The following is a 24,036-nucleotide window of genomic DNA, read 5'->3' as shown; positions in this document are numbered from 1 at the left end:
CCAAGAAGAGATATGCTTACAATATATCACTTAAGGATATGTTTGGGTTTTTTTAAGCACATTAAAAACTGTTTATTTTTGCAAGTTGCTAATGAAACTGCAGTAAGCCAAGAACAAACACATGGTCACAAGGTTAGATACTCTCTCAGGTATTTAAAATTCATGTGGATTTCAAATGTATTGCCTTGAAATGATGGAAAATCCCCACACAGGGCCTATATTGCTTGGTCCAAATGGCTATGAGCACACTGCATTTGTTTTTTATTTCTTTGCTGTTGCTGTTAACTAAAACAGCTATGCTAATACAATTTGAATTTGCAAATGTGATAGGGGAAAGATGTCTTGCATCCTGGTTTGTCATGAGGAGCCAGAAATGGGAAGGAAAAAAATCCTTCAGTAAAGGTGGCTTTTTGAGTTGCCTAAACAATGCTAGTACATTTTGTTCTGTAGTTGCAGGGCTGAGAGCTACTGCCTTTAAAGTGATGCTACTGTGGGAAGTTATGTATATAGGAATAATAAAAAAATGGGAATATCACAAGGTATACAAGGTTGTCTGCAGGAGCAGAAAATTAACTGTTGGGTTATAAACATGGGTCACGATATATTGAGCACCAGTCCCTAAATTATAGTAGAAACTTAAAATGTTGAAAGATTTATAGTCAGTGGACTATATTCTGGTTCATTGGTTAGAGAGGTGGCAGGAAAAGAGTTAGTATTCTAATTCAAGCAGTTTGTACTCTGTGTACAAATGTATTTATTAGCACTGTTTCTATTGAGAGTGTGTGTGTGTATGTGTCTGTGTGTTTTAATGCTAGTGATAATTCAGTGCTCAGACAATGACCTGTGGATAAAACTCCGTATGAGATGAGGTTCGAAGAGGGAAATGAAGCTGAAACTGCACAGTACTTTCCCTTGCCTGGGAAGGCCTCATATAAAATGAGGTCATTCAGAAACTTTCCCTTGAAGTGCTTCCAATTCTTGAATTGCCTTTTGTTTGGAAAATGAATAGCAAGTTGATTAAAAAAAAAAGGAGACAATTAGGGAAGGTAGGGGGATGGGGCTAGAGAAGAGCTTAAGGTTTTTGTACAATGCAACTAAAACTATGAGGAAACTTCATTGTTCAGGACAGCCTGTTCGCCAGTGACGGCAACACCGGCTGGTGTCACCAACCAGTTCACATCCACGAGTGGGGCCAGCTGATGGCGTCGTCCCCTCCACTGCTGTTGATAAGATCCTTGGCTATAAAATAGCTTCATTGGACCGGAGTGTTCAACAGCGGCCCTGTGGAGCTGTCTGCCAAATAACTCCAACTGCCAAAACATGATACCTGATGGCTCGTTACTGCATGAAAATTAAAAAAGGGGCCCTGTTGAGTTGTTTTTAGATTTTTTAGATTTTTTTTTTCTTTCTACCAAAGCATTGAAATGAGAAATTGAAGCTTTTCATTGGGTAGTATTTGGTTGGGTGTTCTTGTTTTGTTTTCTCAAGAGCTTTTGAAATTTGTATTTTTACAAATGGCTTTTGTGTATGTGCTGTGATCATGGAAACCGACTCAATATTATAAATGAAAGCTACAAATGGAAGACTGTCGTAAATAACCCATGGCGTGGGGAGGATGTGTGGATTTTGTTTCCCTCTGGTACCTATATCAAGTGCCTGTGCAATCACTACATTATTTATGTATTTGGCAGCCAAAGTATTTAACTCAGATACACTCCATAAGCTCTCCTCTGTTCAAGTCACCGTATCCCATGTAGAATGAGTTTTCTTTTATATTTGACCCTGCATTTGCTTATATCTTTAAATGCAAAAGCAAATGCGCTTTGAAAACTATGTTACACAGTAGTTAAATAAGGCAATAACCTATGCACTTGGAATTCTCTCTCTATGACCTACTTACATACTACTTCACCCTCCTCATAGTATGATTAAAAGCTGCTTTGAATCCACTATTGCCTCAAGGGATTTGAGGCTAGAATTTAACAAACTGCTGAGAAGGCTTAAGTCAGTGAGAGGGCTTCCTTACAGCTTCTTCCAACGAATTCACATGCAATTAAAGAGAAAATAAATATTTCAGAAGTGTACATGTTAATGAAACATGTTCTACCTTATAGAACGTGGATCTGTATGGAACTTTATGCTATGGCTGACTGCAAAATATTTTTCATTTTGATTCATGCAGTTGTGTTTTGCTTCTGTTCTGCTCCTTTAGTAAAAGGAGGCCAGTTCTGCTCCTTTAGTAAAATTTTTATATAGTCAGCTCATTATATACATTAGATATTTATGCACATAACATACGGAAAACCAAGAACTGTCAAGGTTTGTCTTCATTTTTCCAGCTCATTATTAAGATAACTGAAAGACCTACCAAAATCCTGTAATTTCAAAGGCAGAACAGTAGCTAAGGTGGAGAGTAAATGTAGCTTAGTAGTCTGAGAACAAGTTTGGTCCTTTGGGAGTATAAGAATTCATTGGATTGCAACCATTTCTCAGTTCCTCATGAGCCTAGACCTGGTTCACTGGGTAAGGTAATATTTTAAAAATTAAGGTTAGTTTAGCCCTACATCTAACAATCTTGGAATTAGAAGTTCAAAAGCCAGATACATTGTTCAGCTGAAGAAGGCAACCAAGTCAATTAATTAAGCATGTGTGGACTTAATTGAATATCCCAGGTCTGAAACTTTATATTGCTCAATGCATCAAACCTGGATTTAAAATTGATCTCTAAGTCTCTATTTGCCTTCATAATGTCTGAAGATAGTTAGCTGTCATTATCATACAAGAAACTGGTGAGAAGAAATTAAAATCCTATTTTCTCTCTATCACGTCTGATACATTTAATTATTTGTGACTTAGTTGTTAAAACCTGTGGTTCTGGTTTGTGTCACAGAATCCTGAGGCATAACTTAATTTGTGAGGAGAAAGCCAAGCTTCCTAGCACAGGTCTGATTTTTAGAAAAACAAAGACTGAACATTACGTATTTCAAACAAAACCATAATATGTGTGTGTGCGTGCGTGTGTTTATAGGTGTATAGATGTATAGATACATACAATACCCTTGAAGTTTAAGATGTCATTACAAAATCAAGTGGTTTCCGTAAAGGTAAACTATAAACTTCTGGTATGCAATTTATGATGCTGATTCAGAATGTTAAATATGCCGTGAAGTCTTACATACTTGTGACTACACTGTGAAAAGTTTGCTACCCAAATAATCAACTAAACAATGAGAACGATCAATTAGAATGCTACCTTATAAACTAGTTTTCCAGAACTTAATGCAGATCACTTAAAAATTAAACCCGCCAGCTCCTCTGGGTTTTTTTTTCTAAGAGTTTGCCCATTTTTCTCACTTCTTGTTAGTAAATCAGTCACAAATCTTAAGTGGGTGTTGAAACTTCGTGGCCCTTTACAGATCTAACGCTCGTGAAGTCACTCAGCTGGTTTCTAATTATTGTGTTAAATACTAGGAAATGGCTGCTTCGTGATTTATCATTTGAGTAGAAAACGTGATTTATGACTTTATTTTCAGCCGCTTATACTTCTGTGTGCAAGCTGACAGAAAGGGCAGTGCCGTCATGCAGAAACAGGTTCGTTTCCTTAGGGCACCGCGATAAGTCCCTAAGTGTCACTCGGGTCATCTGTCTGATATTTACTTGGCTTAAACCTCCAGCTCCCTTTGGGTGATGGCCGTCGGTCCCCGCACGGGCAAGCACCCCACCCCAGGAAGCCTCCGAGCAAACCTCGTGCCGCTCGCCTCCCGCGGCTGGGCTCCGGGAGCACGGCTCTGGGTCTGAGCCCGAGCGGCCACCGCGGCCTCATGCCAGCGACCCCCGGCGAGGCGGCAGAGCCCGGCGGGGAGCGGGTTTGCGTCCTGGGGTCCGGAGACCCCGGGAAGTCCGGCCGTGCCCCGGCGGTGAGCGCGGCGGCGGCGGCGGCCCGCCTCGGGCCCCCGCGGGGCGGAGCCGGGTTCGGGGCCGCGCTCCGGGCCGGCGGGCCCGCAGGGGTTAAGCGGCTGCGGGCGCCCCGCGAGCTCCGCCCCCGCCCGCCGCACCTGGCGCTCTGCAGCCGGCCGCCCGGCGCTGGATTTCGGAGGGGATTGGCGGAGCGCGAGGAGAGAATGTGACAAGTGCCGGCTCGGCGGCCGCCGGGGGAGGCCGCGCGCACCTGTCCCTGCCCGTCTCGCGCCGCCCGCGGCCGCTCGGACGCGCGCAGAGCCGCCCCCCGCCGCCGCCGCCGCCGCCGCGTGCGCCCGCGAACATGACTTCTGCCTTCAAGCTGGATTTCCTCCCGGACATGATGGTCGAGGGCCGCCTGCTAGTTCCTGAGAGAATGTGAGTGGCGCCGCGTCCCGAGGCCGGGCGAGCGGGCGTCTTCTCCTCGGGGCCGCCGGCGCGAAGCAGACGGGCGGCGCCCGCCACTCCCGGAGCGGCTCGGCGGCCTCAGAGCCGCCGCCTCCCTCGGCCTTCGGAGGCCGGCGCGGGACGCGGGAGGAGGGAGCGGGCGTGGACCGGCGGCGCGGGGCGCGGGGCTGCCCGGAGGAGCGAGCGCCGCGCGGCGTCCGGGGACCGGGCGGGGTCCGCGAGTCGGGGGTGAGGACTCGCGGGCGGGGCGCGGCGTTTCGGGGTCCGGGCGGCGTCCTTGGGTCCGAGTGGGGACCGGCGAGCGGGGCGCGGAGTCCCGGAGTCCGGCGGGGCGGGCGGGGCGGGCGGGGGCCGGGCGGGGTCTGGGGGTCCGGGTGAGGGCCGAGCGGGGCGCGGCGTCCCGTGGCGGGGTCCGGGCGGGAACCGGAGAGCGGGGCGCGGGGTCCGGGCGGGGCGCGCGCGTGCGAGTGTGCACGCTCGTGTCATTTGAAATGCGGGGCTGACGGAGCTCTCGTGGCCCGGGGAAAGAGCCCTTCTGACCAAATGACCCGCTCGTCTGACTTAATATTTGCAAAGATCCTTTCCTAAGGTGGGAGAGGGGAAGCGGTGAAAAGGCGGGGGGCGGGGGGGGGGCGGGGGGAGATAATTCTAAAGCGTGAAACTAGCCAGGTGTACTTTATTGCAGAAATTCGAGGTAATTTTTACATAATCATGATGGTTTGTCTGATATGCGGTCTGTAATTTAATAATTGATGTGATTCTCGTGGTTTTACATGTCTCCAAACTAGGGTAGAGCGTTTATTGGAAGAAGTGGAGGGCTGGGATTCCTGAAGAAAGCAAAGTATGTCTAATTTTTAGCTGGCTCGATAGGAAAGTTTTTATTAGCTCAGGGAGGGTCAGTAAGATCTTTGTATTTCAGGCATGTTAGGAAAAGGAAATCGAAAAAGAAAGGATTTTCAGAGTGAGACCAAAAGGTCTGCGTCCTTTTCGGACATACAAAATTCTCTCTGATAGGTGGGAAATTGGATAGCGGATCTAAGTTGTAATTAATCGAATCTAGTAGCGGGAGGAAGGGATTGGTATGGTAAGAGTGCATGGAAAATGTTTCCTGTCCTACCCCCTGTGGGACTAAACATCCGTATTCTTTCTGGCACCTTATGGTAACCTGCAGTATTCAGGTTCTGTGATCCATTTCCTTGGCAACTAACTTTGCCCTACCATGCTAGATGCATTTTCTAGCATGTTAAGTGTTAGGAGTTAGAGATTCTTAAGAAATTCTGCAGTGGCCAATTGTTTGAGCTACAAGTACTGAAAAAGAAAAAAAAAAGGGGGGGGGGTAGTGTGTAGAGGAAGAGGATGATAGAATCTGCTACAGATTGTCTTTTGAGTCATTATTGAGAATGTTAACTTTGTTGTACACGATCAAGTTCATCGTTTAAACTGAAATAATCACATAATATCAGTTAATATTCCTTTTTGGTAATTTTCTGATTAGTAACATTTCCACGGTATTTGTTTTAAGAGACCTCTGTCCTGTCCCCTATCTTGAATTATAGACCTGTGTAGGCATATAATTCATGTTTGCCCATGAGCTAGTGTGAAAGTCTTACGCGTTTTCTCCTCTAGAGGCTGGAGTGTTCAGGCTTAACTGAAGAATTCGCTTAATCATGATTTTGAATTTATGGTCACCTGCTACTAAACTGGCCATCATATAGCTAAGCTGAGGAATGCTCTATGAATTTTAAGTGTTAATGACCTCAGAAATATGCAGTTTCTTGTCAATTATGAATTATGAAAATTTAATTTATCCTTTTCATTTGGTGGATGAATGTGGCCTGTTAAAATGATTTGCTCTGAACTGAGCCCTTGTGCCTCAGCCATGGAGTCTCCTATGACAATCCTAATGTGACTTCTACCCCACTTTTCTCTTCCAAATGTTAGTCATTTCCAAATGATAGCCTTTGGAATCAAACCCAAATTGTTCTCAGTGTTGTCAGCTATTGCTTAATTGAACTCAAGAAAAATGATTTGTAAATGATAGTTTATTAGTTGTTTCCAAAATATGTTGCGTGCCTCTGTAGCCCTGAGAACACTATAGCATGCTTTTCAGAATTGTTGGTACAGTAATTAACTCACATTAGATACTGTATCTGGGGGTAGAGGTGTGAGGGGGGTGACAATTTGAAAATGCATGAAATCTGCCTAGGTCGTAAGTTTTATTGCTATATTCACGAAGTTGAGAAGATAGCCGTGTGGATTGTTTTCAGGACTAATTGTCATGTGTGGTATATCACCATTTGGACTAAATTGCAGTTGGCTGGATATTGGCCTATTCCTAAAAGGAACTGAAAACAGAGGGGCTTTTCTTCTGTTGATTTTTCTAAAGCAGTAGAACATTTTCAATGGCTTTTTCCCACAAGAATGTATTAGATAACTTTGCAAGATGTAATATGTTTGAGTCCTCAAGGCAGATGAACAAATAGCTTTTGAGATGAATTATTACGCTTGATGGCCCCACGAGCTATCCAATGTTTAAAGAGCCCAGATCGTTTAAGACTCTGTAGTGGTATAGAATTGCTCTAACATGTGCGTCAAAGTTGTGGGGTTTTAAACATTCAGTATCAAAACTGTAAATGGAAATGGACATTTTAAATAATCTTAACTATTAAAGTTTCAGTGTCTTTGTGTTACTATAGAATATCATCTACAATATTTGCAGCAAAGTATAGTGAAAACAGGCAGTGTTTTTTTAAAATTTGATTTTAAACTGACAATTGGTTTTCAATTAAGATCTGGTGTGTGTGTGTTGGGGGTGTTTCCTCCTTTGATTCGACTTTTTAATGACCATATACATGCATTTAGGGTTTGTAAATGGTTTTGAATTTTTAAACATAACTAATAAATGATGTCTTAAAAATGAGAAATTACAGTTAGAAAAATAAACACAGCTTAAAAAGTATTAAGTGTTAGAATAAGACACTAAGTCGACTAATAAATAGAAAATAAATCTTAATTTTTAAATATTTGGTAGGTAACCTTACTGAAAATGAGAAAAGGTATCTTGACTGTAAATTCATCAGCTTGATGAATTGGCTTTTTGTTAAGTCCTTTCAAGTTAGGGTAACTGGCAAAATATCGGGGTATAATTAAACTGAAGGGTGGTTCTGACGACATCATTGTTAAAGCTGAAAAGCGCTTTTGGGACTATCTCGTCAGACCTCATTTTATAGATTAAGAAACTGTTAGAGGGGCCTTGTGACTAGTCTAAGAAGTAATTACTGCCTCCTCACCCAAAATAAGGAAAAGTGAGTGCCTGCTATGCACCAGGAGAGTTTATTCACATGATCTCTAATCTGCAGGGTGAGTATTGCCCACTTTTTACAGATGATGTTTACAGAAGTGACCTGCTTGCCCCTGCGACATAGGCAGTAAATGGCAAAGCTGTGGTTTTCAAGTAATCAAACACGTGGGGTGGCATGTAACCATATGTTCATGGGTTGTTGCAGAGAAGAAAACTGCATTAAAGGGTATGAATACAGTTTTATCAGAAAATCAAAACTGCCACGTGAGAATGAACATAAGAAAATGTCACCTGTTCAGGATTGATACGTGAAACATCATTTTACACTTTCTAATTTGATTCCAAGTCAGTTATTCTGAATATTAACTAATTAGAATACATTTTAATAAATTTTTTTTTTGGTTTACAATGTTGCAGCAAGATGAAGCTCAAAAGCAGTAGGGGTCCTGTTTATCTCCTTGATGAGCATTTAAAGTCTACTTAGACAATGCAGTTATATAAATAATAAAGATAACTGATGTTTATCACCTGATACCATAATGGTTATGAAAGGAAATTAAAATGAGAAAAGTCTAAAGAAAAGGCTTTGCTTGTGGTTCTTTAAGAAAAATTTTTAAAGTATTTTTTTCAGTTGAGATTTCTCAGTTAACAGCACATATTTTAGTATGAGCTGCTTTCCGAGACGAAGAATTCATCCCACATTGGCTTTTTAGAACACTAATGTTATCTTTGATCTGGGCAGAGGTATTATTTTAATTGTTAAATCTTGCTGTTTAATTGTAATTTGCTGGGTTGAGATTACTTTGGCATCTGTTGATGAGATGCAGTGAGCTGGAGAAACAAGACCCTTGTAAGACTAGATAAAAAGGAGATGGGATTTTTAGATATGAACCTAGTAATTAAGATTTCATGGGATCATTTAGAGTGTTTTCCACCTCTCAGTGTGTTTTTTTTTCCTCCCCCTACCAGCTATAATGACATTATATTTGGCCTCTGGTAAAAGACTGCAATATCCTTTCATTTTTTACATAAATCCCCAAAGTTGATTTCTCTTTATCCCTTCCTTGCTTTTGTTTATTAAAGGTTAAACACTCATTTACTTATAAAAAGACAGGTTATGTTTAGCATGCAAAATAATCTGATACAGTTAAGTGTAACAGAACTAGTACACAATACAACCCAGCTGTTGTGCAGAAATTCAGGGTAGTGGTCATTGTTGAGGCTTATATGTAGATTATAATGGGAATGTGATGTCCTTGTTGAATTTTTTGTAAAAACTAACAAAAATGAAAACAAAGTCTCACAAACGTTAAACAATACTATAAGCATTCGGTATCTAATTTGCATTTAAATGGAAAACGTTGTATTTCCAACATGTTTCAAGGAGCAAAATTAATAAGTCATCACTGTTTATGTTCAGTGCTGCACTTTACCCAAATTTAATAGGTCATTATTTCCACGTTAGAGTATTACTGTTGGGGAGATTTTGTTTCTTCAGGGGAGGGTCACATTTTTGCTTTTTGTTTTCAGATTAGTCCATCACAGAGGAGTTAGGTGTTTGTCGGTGTAATGTTTGTTTTATAAAAGCGCAGAAGGGAGGGTTGGGAAACTACTAATGATTTCCAGTTCATTAGCACCTGCAAGTTCTCATGCACCCTGTTTGTTTCCTCCGCCGAGGAGGTGCCGAGTAATAGAATGAAGCCAGTGTCAGTGATGTGCTACTTGTGTAGCAGTGCAGAAAATTTATTTTTATTTTTCCTTAAGAAACAGCTCTTGCTAAACCTCAGAGAAATGGAGCTGCACATTCCTGGGAAAACCTATGTGGGAAACAAAAACTAATTAGAGCAGCAAATGTGATGCTCTCAGGTAATTGTAAAATAATTATTCCCCTTTAGCATCATCACCGAGTAATTGTTCCATCCAATATCCTCATGCTCTGAATCCAGATGTGAAGGGATGTAAACCAGCTTCTCCTCCTGGGAATGTCTTTTTCATTTAGTGAGAGCTTTAGACTCCTCCTAAAGGACCTTTGAAAGAAAGGGGGAGACATTGAGGGAGATTTTGAACAGCTTCACTCTCCCCAATTTGTTCTAAATCATGACAGAAAGTGATTACTCCAACTGTTTTTATAGAAATACAATTCCAGTTATGTGGCTGAAATGCCTTGTGAGCATATTTGAGATTTACACTTTCGCCGTGCCAACCTGGGGTTTTATGAACGGTCTCTTTTATGAACTGCAGATTGTATATTGTGTTTAGATACTGACAGTGATGTTTTAAAATCAGCTAATTTAAAATGTAATGCTAATAAATGTGTAATCTTACAGCTTTCAAAATGATGTATGAGTACAAATTCAGGTTTTAGTTAAATTTTATTTACTCCTTTTGAATGAATGCCTCAAAGAAAAGTTAACCAGCAAATTATTAGACCCATTTTTTTTCTCTTAAAGATTTGTGTAAATTAAGTTTAGGCTGTATTTAAACTATCAGGTCGGCTTATTATTCTGTATTTTTCTATCAGGCTATGTGGCCTTTTACTAAAGGTCAGGTTTTAAATGAAGAAATCTATTCTGAAGAGATCTTGATTTAAACAGTTTGTGTGTCCTCCAGATTAGCAATCCACCAGTCACCCAGATAGTTGACCAGTTTACCAGGATTCCTCTCACAGTCATAGGGCTTTAAAGGTAGGATACATATGTAAGTTTTGATTTTAAGTCTCAATAATTAAAGAAGTTGGCCAGGCATGGTGGCTGATGCCTGTAATCCCAGCACTTTGGGAGGCTGAGGCAAACGATCACCTGAGGTCAGGAGATCGAGACCAACATGGCCAACATGGCAAGACCCTGTGTCTACTAAAAATAAAACAATTAGCTGGGCGTGGTGGTGTATGTCAGTAGTCCCAGCTACTTGGGAGGCTGAGGCAGGAGAATCTCCTGAACCCAGGAGGTGGAGGTTGCAGTGAGCTGAGATTATGCCACTACACTCCAGCCTGGGTAACAGAGCAAGACTCCGTCTTCTAATAATAATAAAGAAGTCCCAGAAGTTTGTCTCTTTAGTAAGACTGTATGCGGTGCTCTCCATCATAACCATAGAAATCGTTTCCCCAGCACCACAGCTGAAAGTCTTGATCTTATGCTGTTTCTAAAGAAAGTTCATAGGTTGACCTAATTTCATTAAATTTTAAGGTGGGATTTTATATCCTTTTCCCCAAATTTTCTTCCTTTCTCCTAGTAGTGGGATAGTTGAACCTCATTTATCCGACACAAAGACAAATGGGTTGGTCCTTTAGGCTAAAAGAGGAAAATGTTATTTACCTGGCTATGGTCAGTAGGCCTGAAATATGTATGGGGGTACATACATATGTATGTATATATAGGTGACTATAAGTATATACATTTCTGGAAACTCATCTTACTGGACGTACGATATGGTTAGGCTTTCTGTCCCCACCCAGATCTCATCTTGAACTGTAATCATCATCATCCCCACATGCCACGGGAGCAAGCATGTTGAGGTAATTGAGTTACAGGGACTGTGTCGCCTGTGCTGTTCTCATGAACGTAGTTCTCCTGAAATCCGATGGTTTTAAAAGGAGCTCTTCTGCTTTCACTCAACACTTGTCCTTCTTGCCACCTTGTGAAGAAGGTGCCTCGCTTTCCCTTTCCTTTCTGCCATGATAAGTTTCCTGAGGTTTTCCCAGCCATGCTGAACTGTGAGTCAGCTAAAACTCTTTATAAATTAACCAATCTCAGGCAGTTCTTTACAGCAGTATGAAAACAGACTAATACAGCATAGTGTTTCACTTTCTTAAAATATTTGTCATTAAATGGTCTTTAGTTGCAAAAGTCATGATACATGTGTTTATAGATTATTACCGTTATAACTGAAAGATTTACATGTTCACAAGAGTTTTAAATCTTGACCAAAGTTGTACTGCAAATTAGTGATACTGCTAGAAAAAACTCTCAGGACTGTATTTCAACTCTTTTGACCAAAACTTTGGATTAACTCCTATTAAGGGTGAAAAAAACCTCAGCTCTGGTAATCCTGCCATGCTATTGGGTGAAAAGCTGAGACACTTACCCTTTTCATGGCCTCTTCTCCCCTCACTGCTGAGTCCTTGCATTTGGGGGCTGCTTCTGTTTCTCAGTGGCAGTTGAGACATTGCCATTCCCAAGGTCTTTTCAGAGTTAGAATAGGAAGAACAACAGACTCTTCACAGAAAAATCTGGACAGTTGCTACCCTGTGGATGTTTTCTTGTCGCACAGGCACACGGGTCCTCTCTGGACCACATTCCCTCCCTTGTGCCTCTTTGCTGCTGCTGCCATTTTATGTGATCCATGTCATTATCCCATGGCCACCTGTTGCTGTGGAAAGGAGTACTTGAAATTTTGATTGTCTAATGGGAGTCCAGCATGTAAACTGAACATTTTAAAAAGATGAATGTTACAGCAGATGCACATGCCTGGAAGTGGGTAAATTGGTGTAAACCAACTTAATCCACCCCCCCCAACACACACACACACCCCCCCAGGTGTTTTCTCTTTGGAACTCGGGGAAGATACTGGATATCAAGTGAAACAGGGTTGAAATAATTTTGTCCTTGAAAACTGTTAGGGGAATCATAGAAAGATGATTCCCAAAAGCGTGAAGATAGCATTTGGTAGAGGACTAATGTGGAGTTATTTCGTTTGTTTTGCTCTTCATTCGTGAATCTGTACCCTGGCTTTGATTCAGTGTGGTCATAAACAGTACAGCTTTTCCTGAAGTTTTCTTGTTGCCTTTCGTATGTTTTCCTGATTTATATCTTTTTAAAAAAATCTCCTATAAAGCCTGTTTTATTATCCTTTTCCTGAGCGGCTTCCTCAGTTTCAAGAGAAGGGGCCACATCCGTCCGGGACATAGCTCCCAGGATTGGAGCCTCAGGAGGAGAGTAGTATCCAAATACCTAACTCATCACTTGTAAATTCCACTGGAACAGCTGCTTGTTTCTGTGCATTGAACTGTATTTTGACTTCCTACATTATAGGAGGAGTGTTGAGTTTTCGGGTTGAGCATAAGGGTGGCGTGTTTCGGAATGATTAACTTTATGGATGTCTTTGTCTGGGCCAGCTATATTTGGCTGTGCTGCAGCTGTGTTTGCCTTCTCAAAATTGTCACCAGGAGGCCTCCAACTGCAATTACTCACTTCAGCCCACTCTGGTAACATCTTTCCTCATGACTCCCTTTGTCCAGTCAGCCATCTTTTCTTGGTGTCAGGATTGAGAGATAACACAGGAGTCCTTTGAGAAGCCTGAACACTGCTGAATGCTGCTGGCCGCTCTGTCTCAAAGCAGTTTCTTAATATTAAGTCATCTTTACATTGCCTCTTCATGCATTTGGGATTCTTTCTTTTCACCACAAGCTCATGTTTTCCTGTCTCCTTGTTCCCATTTTTCTTTTATGCTGTGATGTCAAAAAGTAGCTGCTAGCATTGAATGGATGGTGTGTGTTTCTCTTGTGGGTACCTAGAGCACTTGGGAATGTGTTTTGACTTCTGGTGTCTTAGAGGCCTCTTAGAGAAGAGCTCCTCTCCTGTGTTGGAGAGGAGACTGAGAGGCAAGTCCTTTTTATCTCCTCGGTTGAGTACTTACTGTGGAATTTAGGAAATAATTTTTCTTACTGCAAAGGTGGTTTTAGTTCCATTGGCTATGTGTGAATTTTAATTTTTCATAGCAGTAACTTCCTCTTGCACTGTGTGTCATAGAATGGAACCACTAGGGACGAGGCGTTGTGGCCTCTCCCAGCACCACAGTAGAAGGGCGTCCTTCAAGGCTAGGCGTCCTTTGCCACCATCTCATGAGAATTCCTGGCCTGTCTTCTGATCTCTTCAGTGCCTGCTTCAAGTCTCAGTTGACTTGTCAAGATTCCGCCACTAGAAAATAAGGATAATAAAATATTCTGCTTACCTGCCCCACAGTGTTATTGTCAGACTAATGTTGGGAAAGAAATGACAACCTAAATATTTTATAGCTTCCTAGTACTTAAAACTGACCGCAAGTTCCCCTGCAATTCCTGGGAGAATCAAGTCTAATGGAACTTCATTACAACTGAAGAGTGAATGTTTTCTTCTTCAGAACTTTCGTGCTTTTAAGTCTCGGGCAAAGACCCATACAGCATTATTGCTCCCAAGTGAACTTTCAGAAAATGCTCAGTCCCCAGGACAACATCATGAAGACTGATTTTTTTTCTCCCTCGCCTTTCTGCATGATGATTGAGAAGTAAAATGCAGTTCATGTTCCCGCCGTGAACTTGTGGTCGGACCTTTCCGTTCTGGGATGGGGTGAAGCAAAGGCAATATCTCCACATGAGCCTTGTGAAAAGCCCTTCTCTACACCTGCTGAAATAGATTCTGATTTTCTTATGGGAAGAGAATTAGCCATGCAATATGAAGGCTGGTTCTGACATAATGGGAATCCCAACCCTTGCAGAAACCCAGCTGTTAAGGAAACTTTTTTTTTTTTTTTTTTTGCCATCTCAGTTCACTGCAACCTCTACCTCCTGGAACTCCATATCCTGGGTTCAAGTGATTCTCCTGCCTCAGCCTCCCAGGTAGCTGGGATTTTAGGCCTCCGCCACTACACCTGGCTATTTTTTTTTGAACTTTCAGTAGAGATGGGGTTTCACCATGTTGGCCAGGCTGGTCTCAAACTCCTGACCTCAAGTGATCTGCCCGCCTCGGCCTCTCTAAGTGCTGGGATTGTAGGCGTGAGCCATTGTGCCCGACCAGGGAAACAATTTTGATGATATGAATATGGAGTGGGAGGACTGTAGACCCTGCAGCCTAGGATGGCCTCATTAGGTGCTCGGACTGCAGAATGCCTGGAGGATGTAGATGGAGAGGGTCCCTGGGGCAGGAAATGACCTAGAGAAGGAATTGGTGATTTTTGCCTTATGTGGTGGCATAGGATTAAGACAAGGGGATTGGTATGTGGGTTATCTGCAGCATCTACATGGTGTCTAGCTGCAAGGCGTGTCCTCGTTATTTTGGTGGTTAATAAACAGGCACTTCTTTCTTCTGATGTAGCTGATAGGGCCTTTGGAGTGCTAAGAGATCAGAGCCTCCACAGAGTGTGACAGTTTAGTCCCAGGGCTGCAAGTGACTTGATGCTCTAGATCAGACAGCACAGATTCCATTTGGAAGCCTAAAGCCTTGGTGTGTGAATCCATTGTTGAGGAATATCCTCCATGACAGGCCAGGGGAATATTTGGCACCTACTGTAGCTTGGTGTGATATTGACTGTGGAGGAACTCTCCAGGCTGTGAATGTGACCTCCAGAATGCAGACTCTTGCCTCTCATCACACAGCACTTTGCATTAGGGTGAACCAGGGGACTGCTGGAGGCAGGGGGGCCTTTGGCAATGTCAGAGATGACTGCCGCTGTTGATATTGTTGGGAAGGGAAAACTAGGTCTGTGACTGAAAGCTGGCAAAATCTTTGGAGAAGGGGGCAGCCACACAGATAGTACAAATATTTCTGTACAAATTAATTGGTACTTTGTAATTAGCACTTTTTCTCTTATCATTGTCAAAGAAATCTAATTAACTTTATAGGCAGACTTTCAGTTGGTTTTATATCTATTGTAAAAAGTGACCAAAATTGGACTTTCGTCACCTTAGAAGCCACATGATGGCCACCCTTTTGTCTTGCTTCTCTTGGTCTAGTTTTTCAGGTCTCCTAAGGACGGGCTGCTTCTGATCCAGATTTGTTCCCAGATCCCTGTTCAATTAATAATTGTGCAGACCACAGAAGCCAGAAAATGTTTTCTAATGTCAACCAAACTAATTCCTTGCCAATCATATGCTGCTTTTTGGTATGTGTTTCCTTTAATTCTGATTACTGACACTTTAAAGGATGCTGCCTTCCTGTGGTTACATTTTCTGAACTATTTTATGAGATTAGTTCTTGATTTAGGATACACCATGGGCTAGCCATCAGACTAAGGAATTTATATTTTAACAGTAATTCTCAGAAAATTTTTTCGTGGTAATTTGTGTCATTTCCATCTTGCAAACGAAGATATTGAGGTTCTAAAAGGTGGTAGTACTGGAAACCCAAAAGTGTACCTCTCTCTGTCATTTTCAAAGCCTGAGGTTGCCTGGAAGTCTCTTGAGGATTCTTTGATATAAACAAGTTGAGTTTCTAGATAGATTGGCCCATTGGCAACTGACTATGTGGGTTTTGAGTGTGAAATACAGGTTCTTAGCTATTACCCAACAATTTTCTACTTTTTATGTGCTCTTTTACATAAATTGCTTTTTCTTGATTTTATTTCATAGAGCAATTTCTGAGGCTGGAAGGCAAGAGCATTGTAAGAGATGTGTCAGCAGATAGAGACACCCAAGCTGTGTCAAGATCTCTTAATGCCTCAGGCAGATTCTCACTGCCAAGATAAGCAATTAACATTGAATGCTAAGGTGGGCACTTATTCTTTATTTATGATAATGGTATATTTTATGAAGAGGTTTCTTCGGAGGATTTCATTAGACACCTGGCATTTTCCCCCATTAACTTCGAACTTGAGAATTTTTCATATGACTTAGATGAATACTTGGCCTTCTCAGGTGGCAGTATGCTGCCTTGTGAATTAGAAAATGGCTCTCAGGTGGCATTTTGTCCCCGCAGCCCACCTCAGTTGATAACCTTATGCATTACGCTTTCTACAGTAACATCCGTTTTTACACCCTCCTCCTTATGTGAGCCTCATAAGTAGGCAATAGAATAAGTGAGCTTCTGTGCAGGATAACAATAGAGTTTTGGTGATGGACAGCTGTGACCAGCTGACATGTGGCACCTGGTCCATTTCGAGGGTCATTACACTTTCAGCCTCTCCGTAGCTTTGTGCTCAAGTGCATAAATATTTGATGGGATTCTGCGTTTTCAGCAAATCGTAAATTTCTGTCTATGTGTACAAACCCAATGTAAAAGAAGGGATAATAGAAAAGTTAGAGGAGAACTCATGCATGGGTTGTTCTAACCCACAAACCATTTCATACCGAACATTGGCTTGTTGAAGGGCCTTTACTCTTGGCAGGACACAAGCACCATAACCTAAGACGATGTGATTTGAGTGGAGTTTTCATGCCCTGTGTGCTTATTGTATTCTTGCTACTGATGCAAACATTATCTATAATTACATTTTCAAGTGACTGAAAATTGCAGGCTTTGTTGAACAGAAATACAGCCAAAGAATGGAATGTATATCCACTCCACCCTCATTATAAGGCTTTCAGAAATCAGACTATAAGGCCCAATACCATGGCTCTCAACTACATGATACCAACTCCTTTCTCTGATGTTTGAACACTTTGTCAAAATGCTGGGTTCCCGGTGATCATATAATTTGAGGAAAATGCTATTATTCTTTTAGCCCTTCATTTGCTCCATTGTGGACTCAATCACAGTGGCACCTCCTCTAACACAAGTCGTCTGTTTCCACCATGTGAAACAAACACAGTTTGACTTAGATCCATGCATGATAGGCAAAGTTGAGAAAGTTAGTTGAGGTGCGTGCCTTCTTGGGGCAGGTACAATTGCATCGCTGGGACATTATGTGTAGCCTCTTCACATCCCCCAACTCCACATAAGGCTCAGCCAAGAAAATTGCTTCCAGGGAGTACCCCACTGCTTCATGGGTTTTTGTTTGTTTGTTTGTTTGTTTGTTTGTTTTGTTTTGTCCTTAGAACCTGGCTGTGATACCAGAAAACCATCCTGGTCATTTTTACTCTTACAGACACAAGGTGAGACCCCTATTTCTAACTTTAGCAAGAGCTTAAACACCTTAAAATTTTTAAAGAGGATTTACTAACTGGATAGGGTGGCTCAGTGTCTTTAATCCCATCTACTCAGGAAGCTGAGGTGGGGGAATTGCTTGAGGCCAGGAGTTTGAGGCCAGCCTATCCCTAAAAAAAAAATAAAAATATGAGAATCTGTCATGGCGAAGCTTAGTATTTTGTTCATGGTTGAGTAGCATTTTTAAATCTAGGTAACTTTCATGAAATAGATGGTCCTTGGTTTTGGATGGAAAACTAATGGGAAGAAGAATTGATGATGGCATCATTGTTATTTTGTTTTTAAGGTAGGAAATTTATCTACGTGGTCTTTCGCAATGTTGTAACTCACTTTCCAGGCCACAGTGGAGTCTAAACTCTTGGAAAAATTAAAGAAAAACTATTGTGATGGCTTCATCCAAACTAGAAGCAGAACAAATAATTGACGAAGGGTCCTCAGAAAACCTATAGACTATTCCTGATTCTCTGGTGTCTATGTCTGACAGGACAATATGTCACCAAAGAAATGCTTATTGGGTCGTAATTACATTGTGAACAGTTAATGTATATCTAGTGAATTAAATGTTCCCCAATATGTATGCTTTATTACCTTTCTAACATAGATGATAAGCTCAAATGTATGCTGGGTTTTGGACAGACTACTTTGTACTGTAATACCAAGGTTACCAATTAAGTATTCTTAACATTCATGGAGTTAAAATGAAATAACTTTGGGGTCCAAGTAAAAAGTTTTTTGAGTAATACAGCGTGTCAGCAAGGGTTTCTTCATTGTTTACATAAATGATGATTGTAGCTTTTGAATCAAAGCCTCTACATTGAAAATTCTGAAGTATAGGCATTCCTCATCAAATAATATCACCGCCCAATGTCGAGGTGTAAGTGGGGGAAACTCAATTTGTACATTTCATGTATTCTTTCTGTGAATCACAAATACTATCTCAATGTTCAGGGCACTTTTTTGATAGGTTATATGTTGATGCATCTGACCCCTTGGATTTTTTTGTTGTTTTTTTGTTTTGTTTTGTTTTGTTTTGTTTCTGAGATAAAGACTCCATTGCCAGGCTAGAGTATAGTGGTACAGTCTTGGCTTACTGCAACCTCCACCTTCCAGGTTCAAGCGATTCTCTTGCCTCAGCCTCCTGAGTAGCTGGGACTAAGGCATGTGCCTCCATGCCTAGCTAATTTTTGTATTTTTAGTGGAGATGGGGTTTCACCATGTTGGCCAGAATGGTCTCAATCTCCTGACCTCGTGATCTGCCTCCCTTGGCTCCCAAAGTGCTGGGGTGACAGGCGTGAGCCACCGCACCTGGCCTGGGCTTTTGATAACATGGATTCTTAGCCCATCAGCGAAACTTATTTTAAGAAAGGTACTTAGCCTAGAACCAATGTAAATTTAGCTTTTAAAGTTACCTAATTCTCAGGGTTTCTTGTGAGTCCCTACAGTAGCAAATTGATTCCACTGTGGTGTTGTAAATACAGTGTAAGTCAGAGAGTACATTGCAGTTGTACGGCCTGTACAGCAGATCGAATAGTTAAAATGAAGTTGGACAACTGAGGAACTTAGGACTTACAAGTCACAAGTGACCCACTGTCGTTGGACTGAACTGATCAGTTGCTTTGTCACTTGGAAACTACCTAAACATTTCTGTACTAGCTATCTGTTCCTTTTAAGCCTGAAATGTCTACCAATGAACAAGAGTTGTAGTTTATCAATCCTAACACAAATATTCAAAGTCTCACAATATGCAGGGTGGCTGCCGGCTGTTCTAGGTGTTAGAAAATTGTATGGAGTTTAACAGTAGTTCTTAGATTACAGGCTTAAATACTGGATTACTCTGGGCTTTTGTCCTGTTGACTTTGCCTTTTGTTTCTTGAAGGAAACAAGTTTAAAATGAAGAAGAATCTGTACTTTTGTGTTGTTTTGGGGCTATGTTGGATTAATAAAGGAATTTTTTTGTTGAGATACAAGAATTTAACTGATGTAACTTTCTAAGACCTTCATTTGTTACTCTGTAGATCAGATGAGGTAAATGTTATAATAGTGCCTCATCTTTATCTTTCATTTTTTGCTACATCTAGATCCCTCCTAGATGCATTAAAAATATTTCATGTGTCCTTTATTACTAAGAACACTGGAAGAAATAGTTTCCTGGTGGAAATGTGCACATACATTAGTACTGTTAGGACTTCTGTGATCTTGGCCATTTGGATTGTAGCATCCACTTAGCTCATGATGGGGGAAAATCAACATTAATAAAAACTGGTGATACAGCAGTTCTTTCCCATTCAAAAAAGCTGCAGTGGTGGTGGTACCCTACTCCGTTAGGTCTCAGTGAATCTGGTATGATCCGTGGAATTAATCGTGTAAGGAATGACATACAGATTTTTATCCAGTCTATCCTTTTGCTCCCTGAACTTCTGTAGCAGAGCTCTGTAATTTACACTGGATTGGGAATCCTGAGAACAAGTAAATGAGGATCAGTGAAAATAAGAGGATGGGATTGCAGCCACTTAATTGGCATTGTAGATCCAACCTCAGGCTCTTTCTCCTGCACTTGGTACTCAAGTGGGTACTGACCTGGTTTGCTGGGCTACTCCCAGTTTAGAGTGATTGTTTTGGCATCATCAATAGTATCCTCCCTTGAATTAAAAGTGTCCAAGTTGGGATAATTATGTGGTCCTCTTTCTCATATCTGATCCTGTAACACTGCCTTTTTTCAATACAAATGGGTGGCAATGTTTAGAAGTCTGTGCATGGGATTAACCCAAATTTTTCCACCAAAATGGTTAAGACTTTCAAACCCCAAGAGAAAAAAAATTTCTAGCCTCTTTCTCCAAGCTATCATCTTACCTAAATCTTTACACATAGAAAAGCTATTCAAAATTTAATACAAGTTTATTTGGTGTTTCTAATGCAGTAGCACCCTACTGGGAGATTCCTCTCTACACCCTTCCCTGGTGCCCGGGTTTAATATAGAGGACCCTGACATGAGGCTTTGGGGAAAACATTCCCATTCAATGCTGTTAAATTAATAACTCTTCCTCATTCTGGAAAGCTCAGATAGGCAGCTCAGATGCTTCACATGACTCAGCCAAAGCGTGACCACAGCCAGAAAATGATCAGATGATACTGCCTTTGTTTGTTCTCACACTGCCCTTTGTGAAAGAGTCACAGGAGAGCTCAGCCCAGATTTAATGGCCCCAGGGTGCCTAGGTGTATTTTTGTATTATGAGATACTCTCACTCTGTAAAACTAATTGCTCTTTCCCCTACAGTGCTGGAATTTCAGAGGATTTTTGAAATACATGTGTTTGAAATTGGTTTCCTGATTTTTACATTTATACCCAGCTGTTTGTTATTCCGTTCAGCCATCAGCATCTAAGTCTCAATGGACCATGTAATGTGCAGCTGTAGCCAGATGTAATGCTTCCTCTCCCTAAATGTTTCTGTTAGAAGCTTCGAGAGGCAGGCTAAAGACTGCTGATAACCGTGTTGCCTGCATTAATATACCCTCTGGAGCTACACAAATTCTGCTTGGCAATTTTATTTCATGACCAACAAGCAAAGCAGTGTTTGTGATCTCCATCCCTGGTAGTAATGTTGACATTGTATATATCAAGTATATCTGCACTGATATGAGAGGTACTTGTATAGCTAATTCAAACTGCAGGAAACTGTCTGATCTGCATGCATAAATACCCTGAAAGCCAGGTTGTACTTAAATCAGCCAGGATTCAAGTCAGACCTTTGCCAAGATTAAAATAGGTCCGTAAACTGACTCTTGAATAGAGAATTTTTTAGGATAATTTTAGGGTCATTTCTCTTCAGCTTATAGTCAAACCTTGTTCCTGATTTGCATTTTTTATTCAAGTCTGTGTTTCCTTTTGTGTTTGTATGATGTGACTTTGTTTAGAGGCTACAGCTTCTCCTGAATTTAATTACTTGCTTGCAGGCTTTAAATTGAGGGCATCTTCTATTAATTGTTAATTACTTTCTTCAGCCATTTACACAGTAAAGATACAGTTACTAATTGAGGGTATCTTCTGTACAATGCAACAGGCTCCTTCAGTCTCAGTATTTACCTTTCTATGGGGACCGATTTTTATTTCTCTAATCTTTTGCTACACATAAAAATAGACATTTCATTGACATATTGGCCATTTCTATGATCCAATATTGTTAAAGATCCTAGATAAATAAACAGGAATCATACTTGGCTCTGGGTTGCCACCTGGTGGTGTCTTGATCTCTTTTAGCCGCCTCAGACCAGCCTCCTATGGGAAGATGATATCCCTGGGTCTACTATTCCGTTGCTGGTTTTACGCTGAGGGCCCTCTGTTGATATATAGATAGGCTTGTCCCTCCTGGGTGGCCGGGGGAAGACACATCAATATGGCCTGGGTGTTGGTTGTTTTTTTTTAAATGTCATTAAAGTATGTGTTCCATGCCTTTTATGTATTTGGCGATTTGTCTCCTTAAAATTCCTCTGTTGGCTGGTGTGGCATGTGATGCTTTTTCTGATTATCCTTCATTACTCCTCCATGTCTCCTTTTCTTCCAGCCTCCTGACTGTGGATGTTTTACCCTTCTCACTCTTTGGCTCTTTTCCTTGTCCTTCTCATCCTTCCCTTTTTAGAGAGCTTATGTCTTCACCTACTGTCTTAGTCCATTCTCACACTGCTAATAAAGACATGCCTAAGACTGGGAAATTTATAAAGGAAAGAGGTTTAATGGACTCGCAGTTTAGCATGGCTGGAGAGACCTCACAATCCTGACAGAAGACGAAGAGCAAAGGGACGAGGGACGTCTTACTTGGCAGCAGGCAAGAGAGCCTGTGCAGGGGATCTCCCCTTTATAAAACCCTCAGATTGACCAGGCGCGGTGGCTCATGCCTATAATCTCAGCACTTTGGAAGGCTGAGGCAGGCGGATCACGAGGTCAGGAGTTCAAGACCAGCCTGACCAACATGGTGAAACTCTGTATCTACTAAAAATACAATTAGCTGGGCTTAGTGGCGTGTACCTGTAATCCCAGCTACTTGGGAGGCTGAGACAGCTGACTTGCTCGAACCCAGGAGGTGGTGGTTGCAGTGAGCTGAGATGGTGCCACTACACTTCAGGCTGGGTGACAGAGCAAGATTCCATCTCAAAAACCATCAGATCTCACGAGACTTGCTGTCTTCAGGAGTGTGTGGGAAAAAACCCACCCCCATGATCCAATTACTCCCACTGGGTCCCTCCCATGACACGTGAGGGGTCATTAGAATTCAAGGTGAGATTTGGGTGGGGACACAGCCAAACCATATCAGTCACCATATCTCAGCTGATTGGGGTTGGGGTAGAGGGAAGCTGTTTCTCAATTTTTGATCTTTGATTTTTATCTGGATGTCTCCTGATGAGCTGTTTCTCAGCCTCAGTAGCCTGGGCTTTGAGTCAACCATGGTAGATAGTGGAGTTTATCTGCTTGATAATAGGCGTGTCCTGAATGCTCAAGTTGGCCACAGCTCCATTTCAACAATTAAGTTTGTAACAAACCCTGAGCTGTTTATTCATCCGTTTTTTAGACTTAGTGCTTTTCAAGGTGAACGTTCCCTGTGGCCTAGCTTGGGCTGTTCAGTTTCTTAAACTTTAGTGTCCACGTTGAAATGGATTTACCATGATACTTGTGTGTCATGATGTGCTTCTAGTCCATGGTCCTCCAATTTTAAATTTAATTTTCAAAAAATGTATAACGGTGGAGAGCAGGAAAGAATTGGGTTATAGGTTGAATTAATGAGCAGTGGCAAAGAGAAAAGCTTGAGATTTCTTTGTTATTGGGAAGCTGAGGTTTATGGAAAAAACTAATTTCAGTATGTTGTTTCTATAAGACTTCAGAAAAATACACTCTACTCCCTGGAACATGTTAGGTAGCCATGTTAAGTTATAAACCTATCATTGCTGCTGGTGATAACAGGCAGAGAAGCTGAAGCTAGCATGGGAAATGCCCTGTGTGTCTCTGTTCCCTGGAGGTTGCTGCTTCTAAGAGAACCCAGCTACACCAGCAAAGAGGAGCTGAGGTCTGTATTCCAGAGGTGAAGGTTGCAGCCTCATTTGAGAAACGACTTCCTTTTTTTCCATCTGTAGCCTGGCTTCCCTTTGTGGAGTCCTCTTACGTAGCCTCTGGCCTATGTTCTTAAGAGAAAAAATGCTGCTATTCTTAGAATGCATCTAAGGCGGTTTGTGCTGCATTAAATCACCAAGTTGTACTGGTAGAGGTATGTGGTGTGTGAAATTGAATGGTATTTCAAACGGTAGTGCTTATTAAGTTATTGATAAAGGATGGTTGTCGACTTAGGCAAAGTGTGAAGTTAATCCTGTTACAAAGTGATTACTCTTCTACCAGAAAACCTGAAAAGAGTAGTAGTTATGGTACTGGGACAGTAGGAATTCTGACAGGATTTCTGTTAGTCAAATACTATGCAGCACACCACTATAAAAATGACTGCTAAAAGGAAATTTTGAACATCCATTTCAGCACTGATTTCGTACATATTACACATA

General features: G+C 41.6%; 1 protein-coding gene across 27 annotated transcripts in view; it reads left to right on the top strand.

Moving 5' to 3' along the window:
- The window catches only part of CELF2 (CUGBP Elav-like family member 2), an 854,288-nt gene that overhangs the window by 536,897 nt on the left and 293,355 nt on the right, over positions 1-24,036 (top strand). For 3 of the 27 annotated variants that reach the window (XM_039478522.2, XM_039478520.2, XM_074405051.1), the window contains exon 1: positions 4,038-4,335. The exons of 20 other annotated variants lie outside the window; for them this stretch is intronic. In XM_039478522.2, the coding sequence (XP_039334456.1) occupies positions 4,262-4,335 (74 nt within the window). In that variant the 5' untranslated portion in view covers positions 4,038-4,261. Of the gene's footprint in view, positions 1-4,037; positions 4,336-4,570; positions 4,594-4,845; positions 4,955-24,036 lie in introns of those variants that run through there. 4 more of the 27 variants (XM_074405049.1, XM_074405060.1, XM_074405062.1 and 1 more) reach the window with 4 other exon arrangements.

Source organism: Saimiri boliviensis, chromosome 8 (genome assembly GCF_048565385.1).
Source record: "Saimiri boliviensis isolate mSaiBol1 chromosome 8, mSaiBol1.pri, whole genome shotgun sequence".
NCBI classification, from domain to species: domain Eukaryota; kingdom Metazoa; phylum Chordata; class Mammalia; order Primates; family Cebidae; genus Saimiri; species Saimiri boliviensis.
Note: the sequence above shows the minus strand (reverse complement) of the source record. Positions and strands in the feature narration are given on the sequence as shown.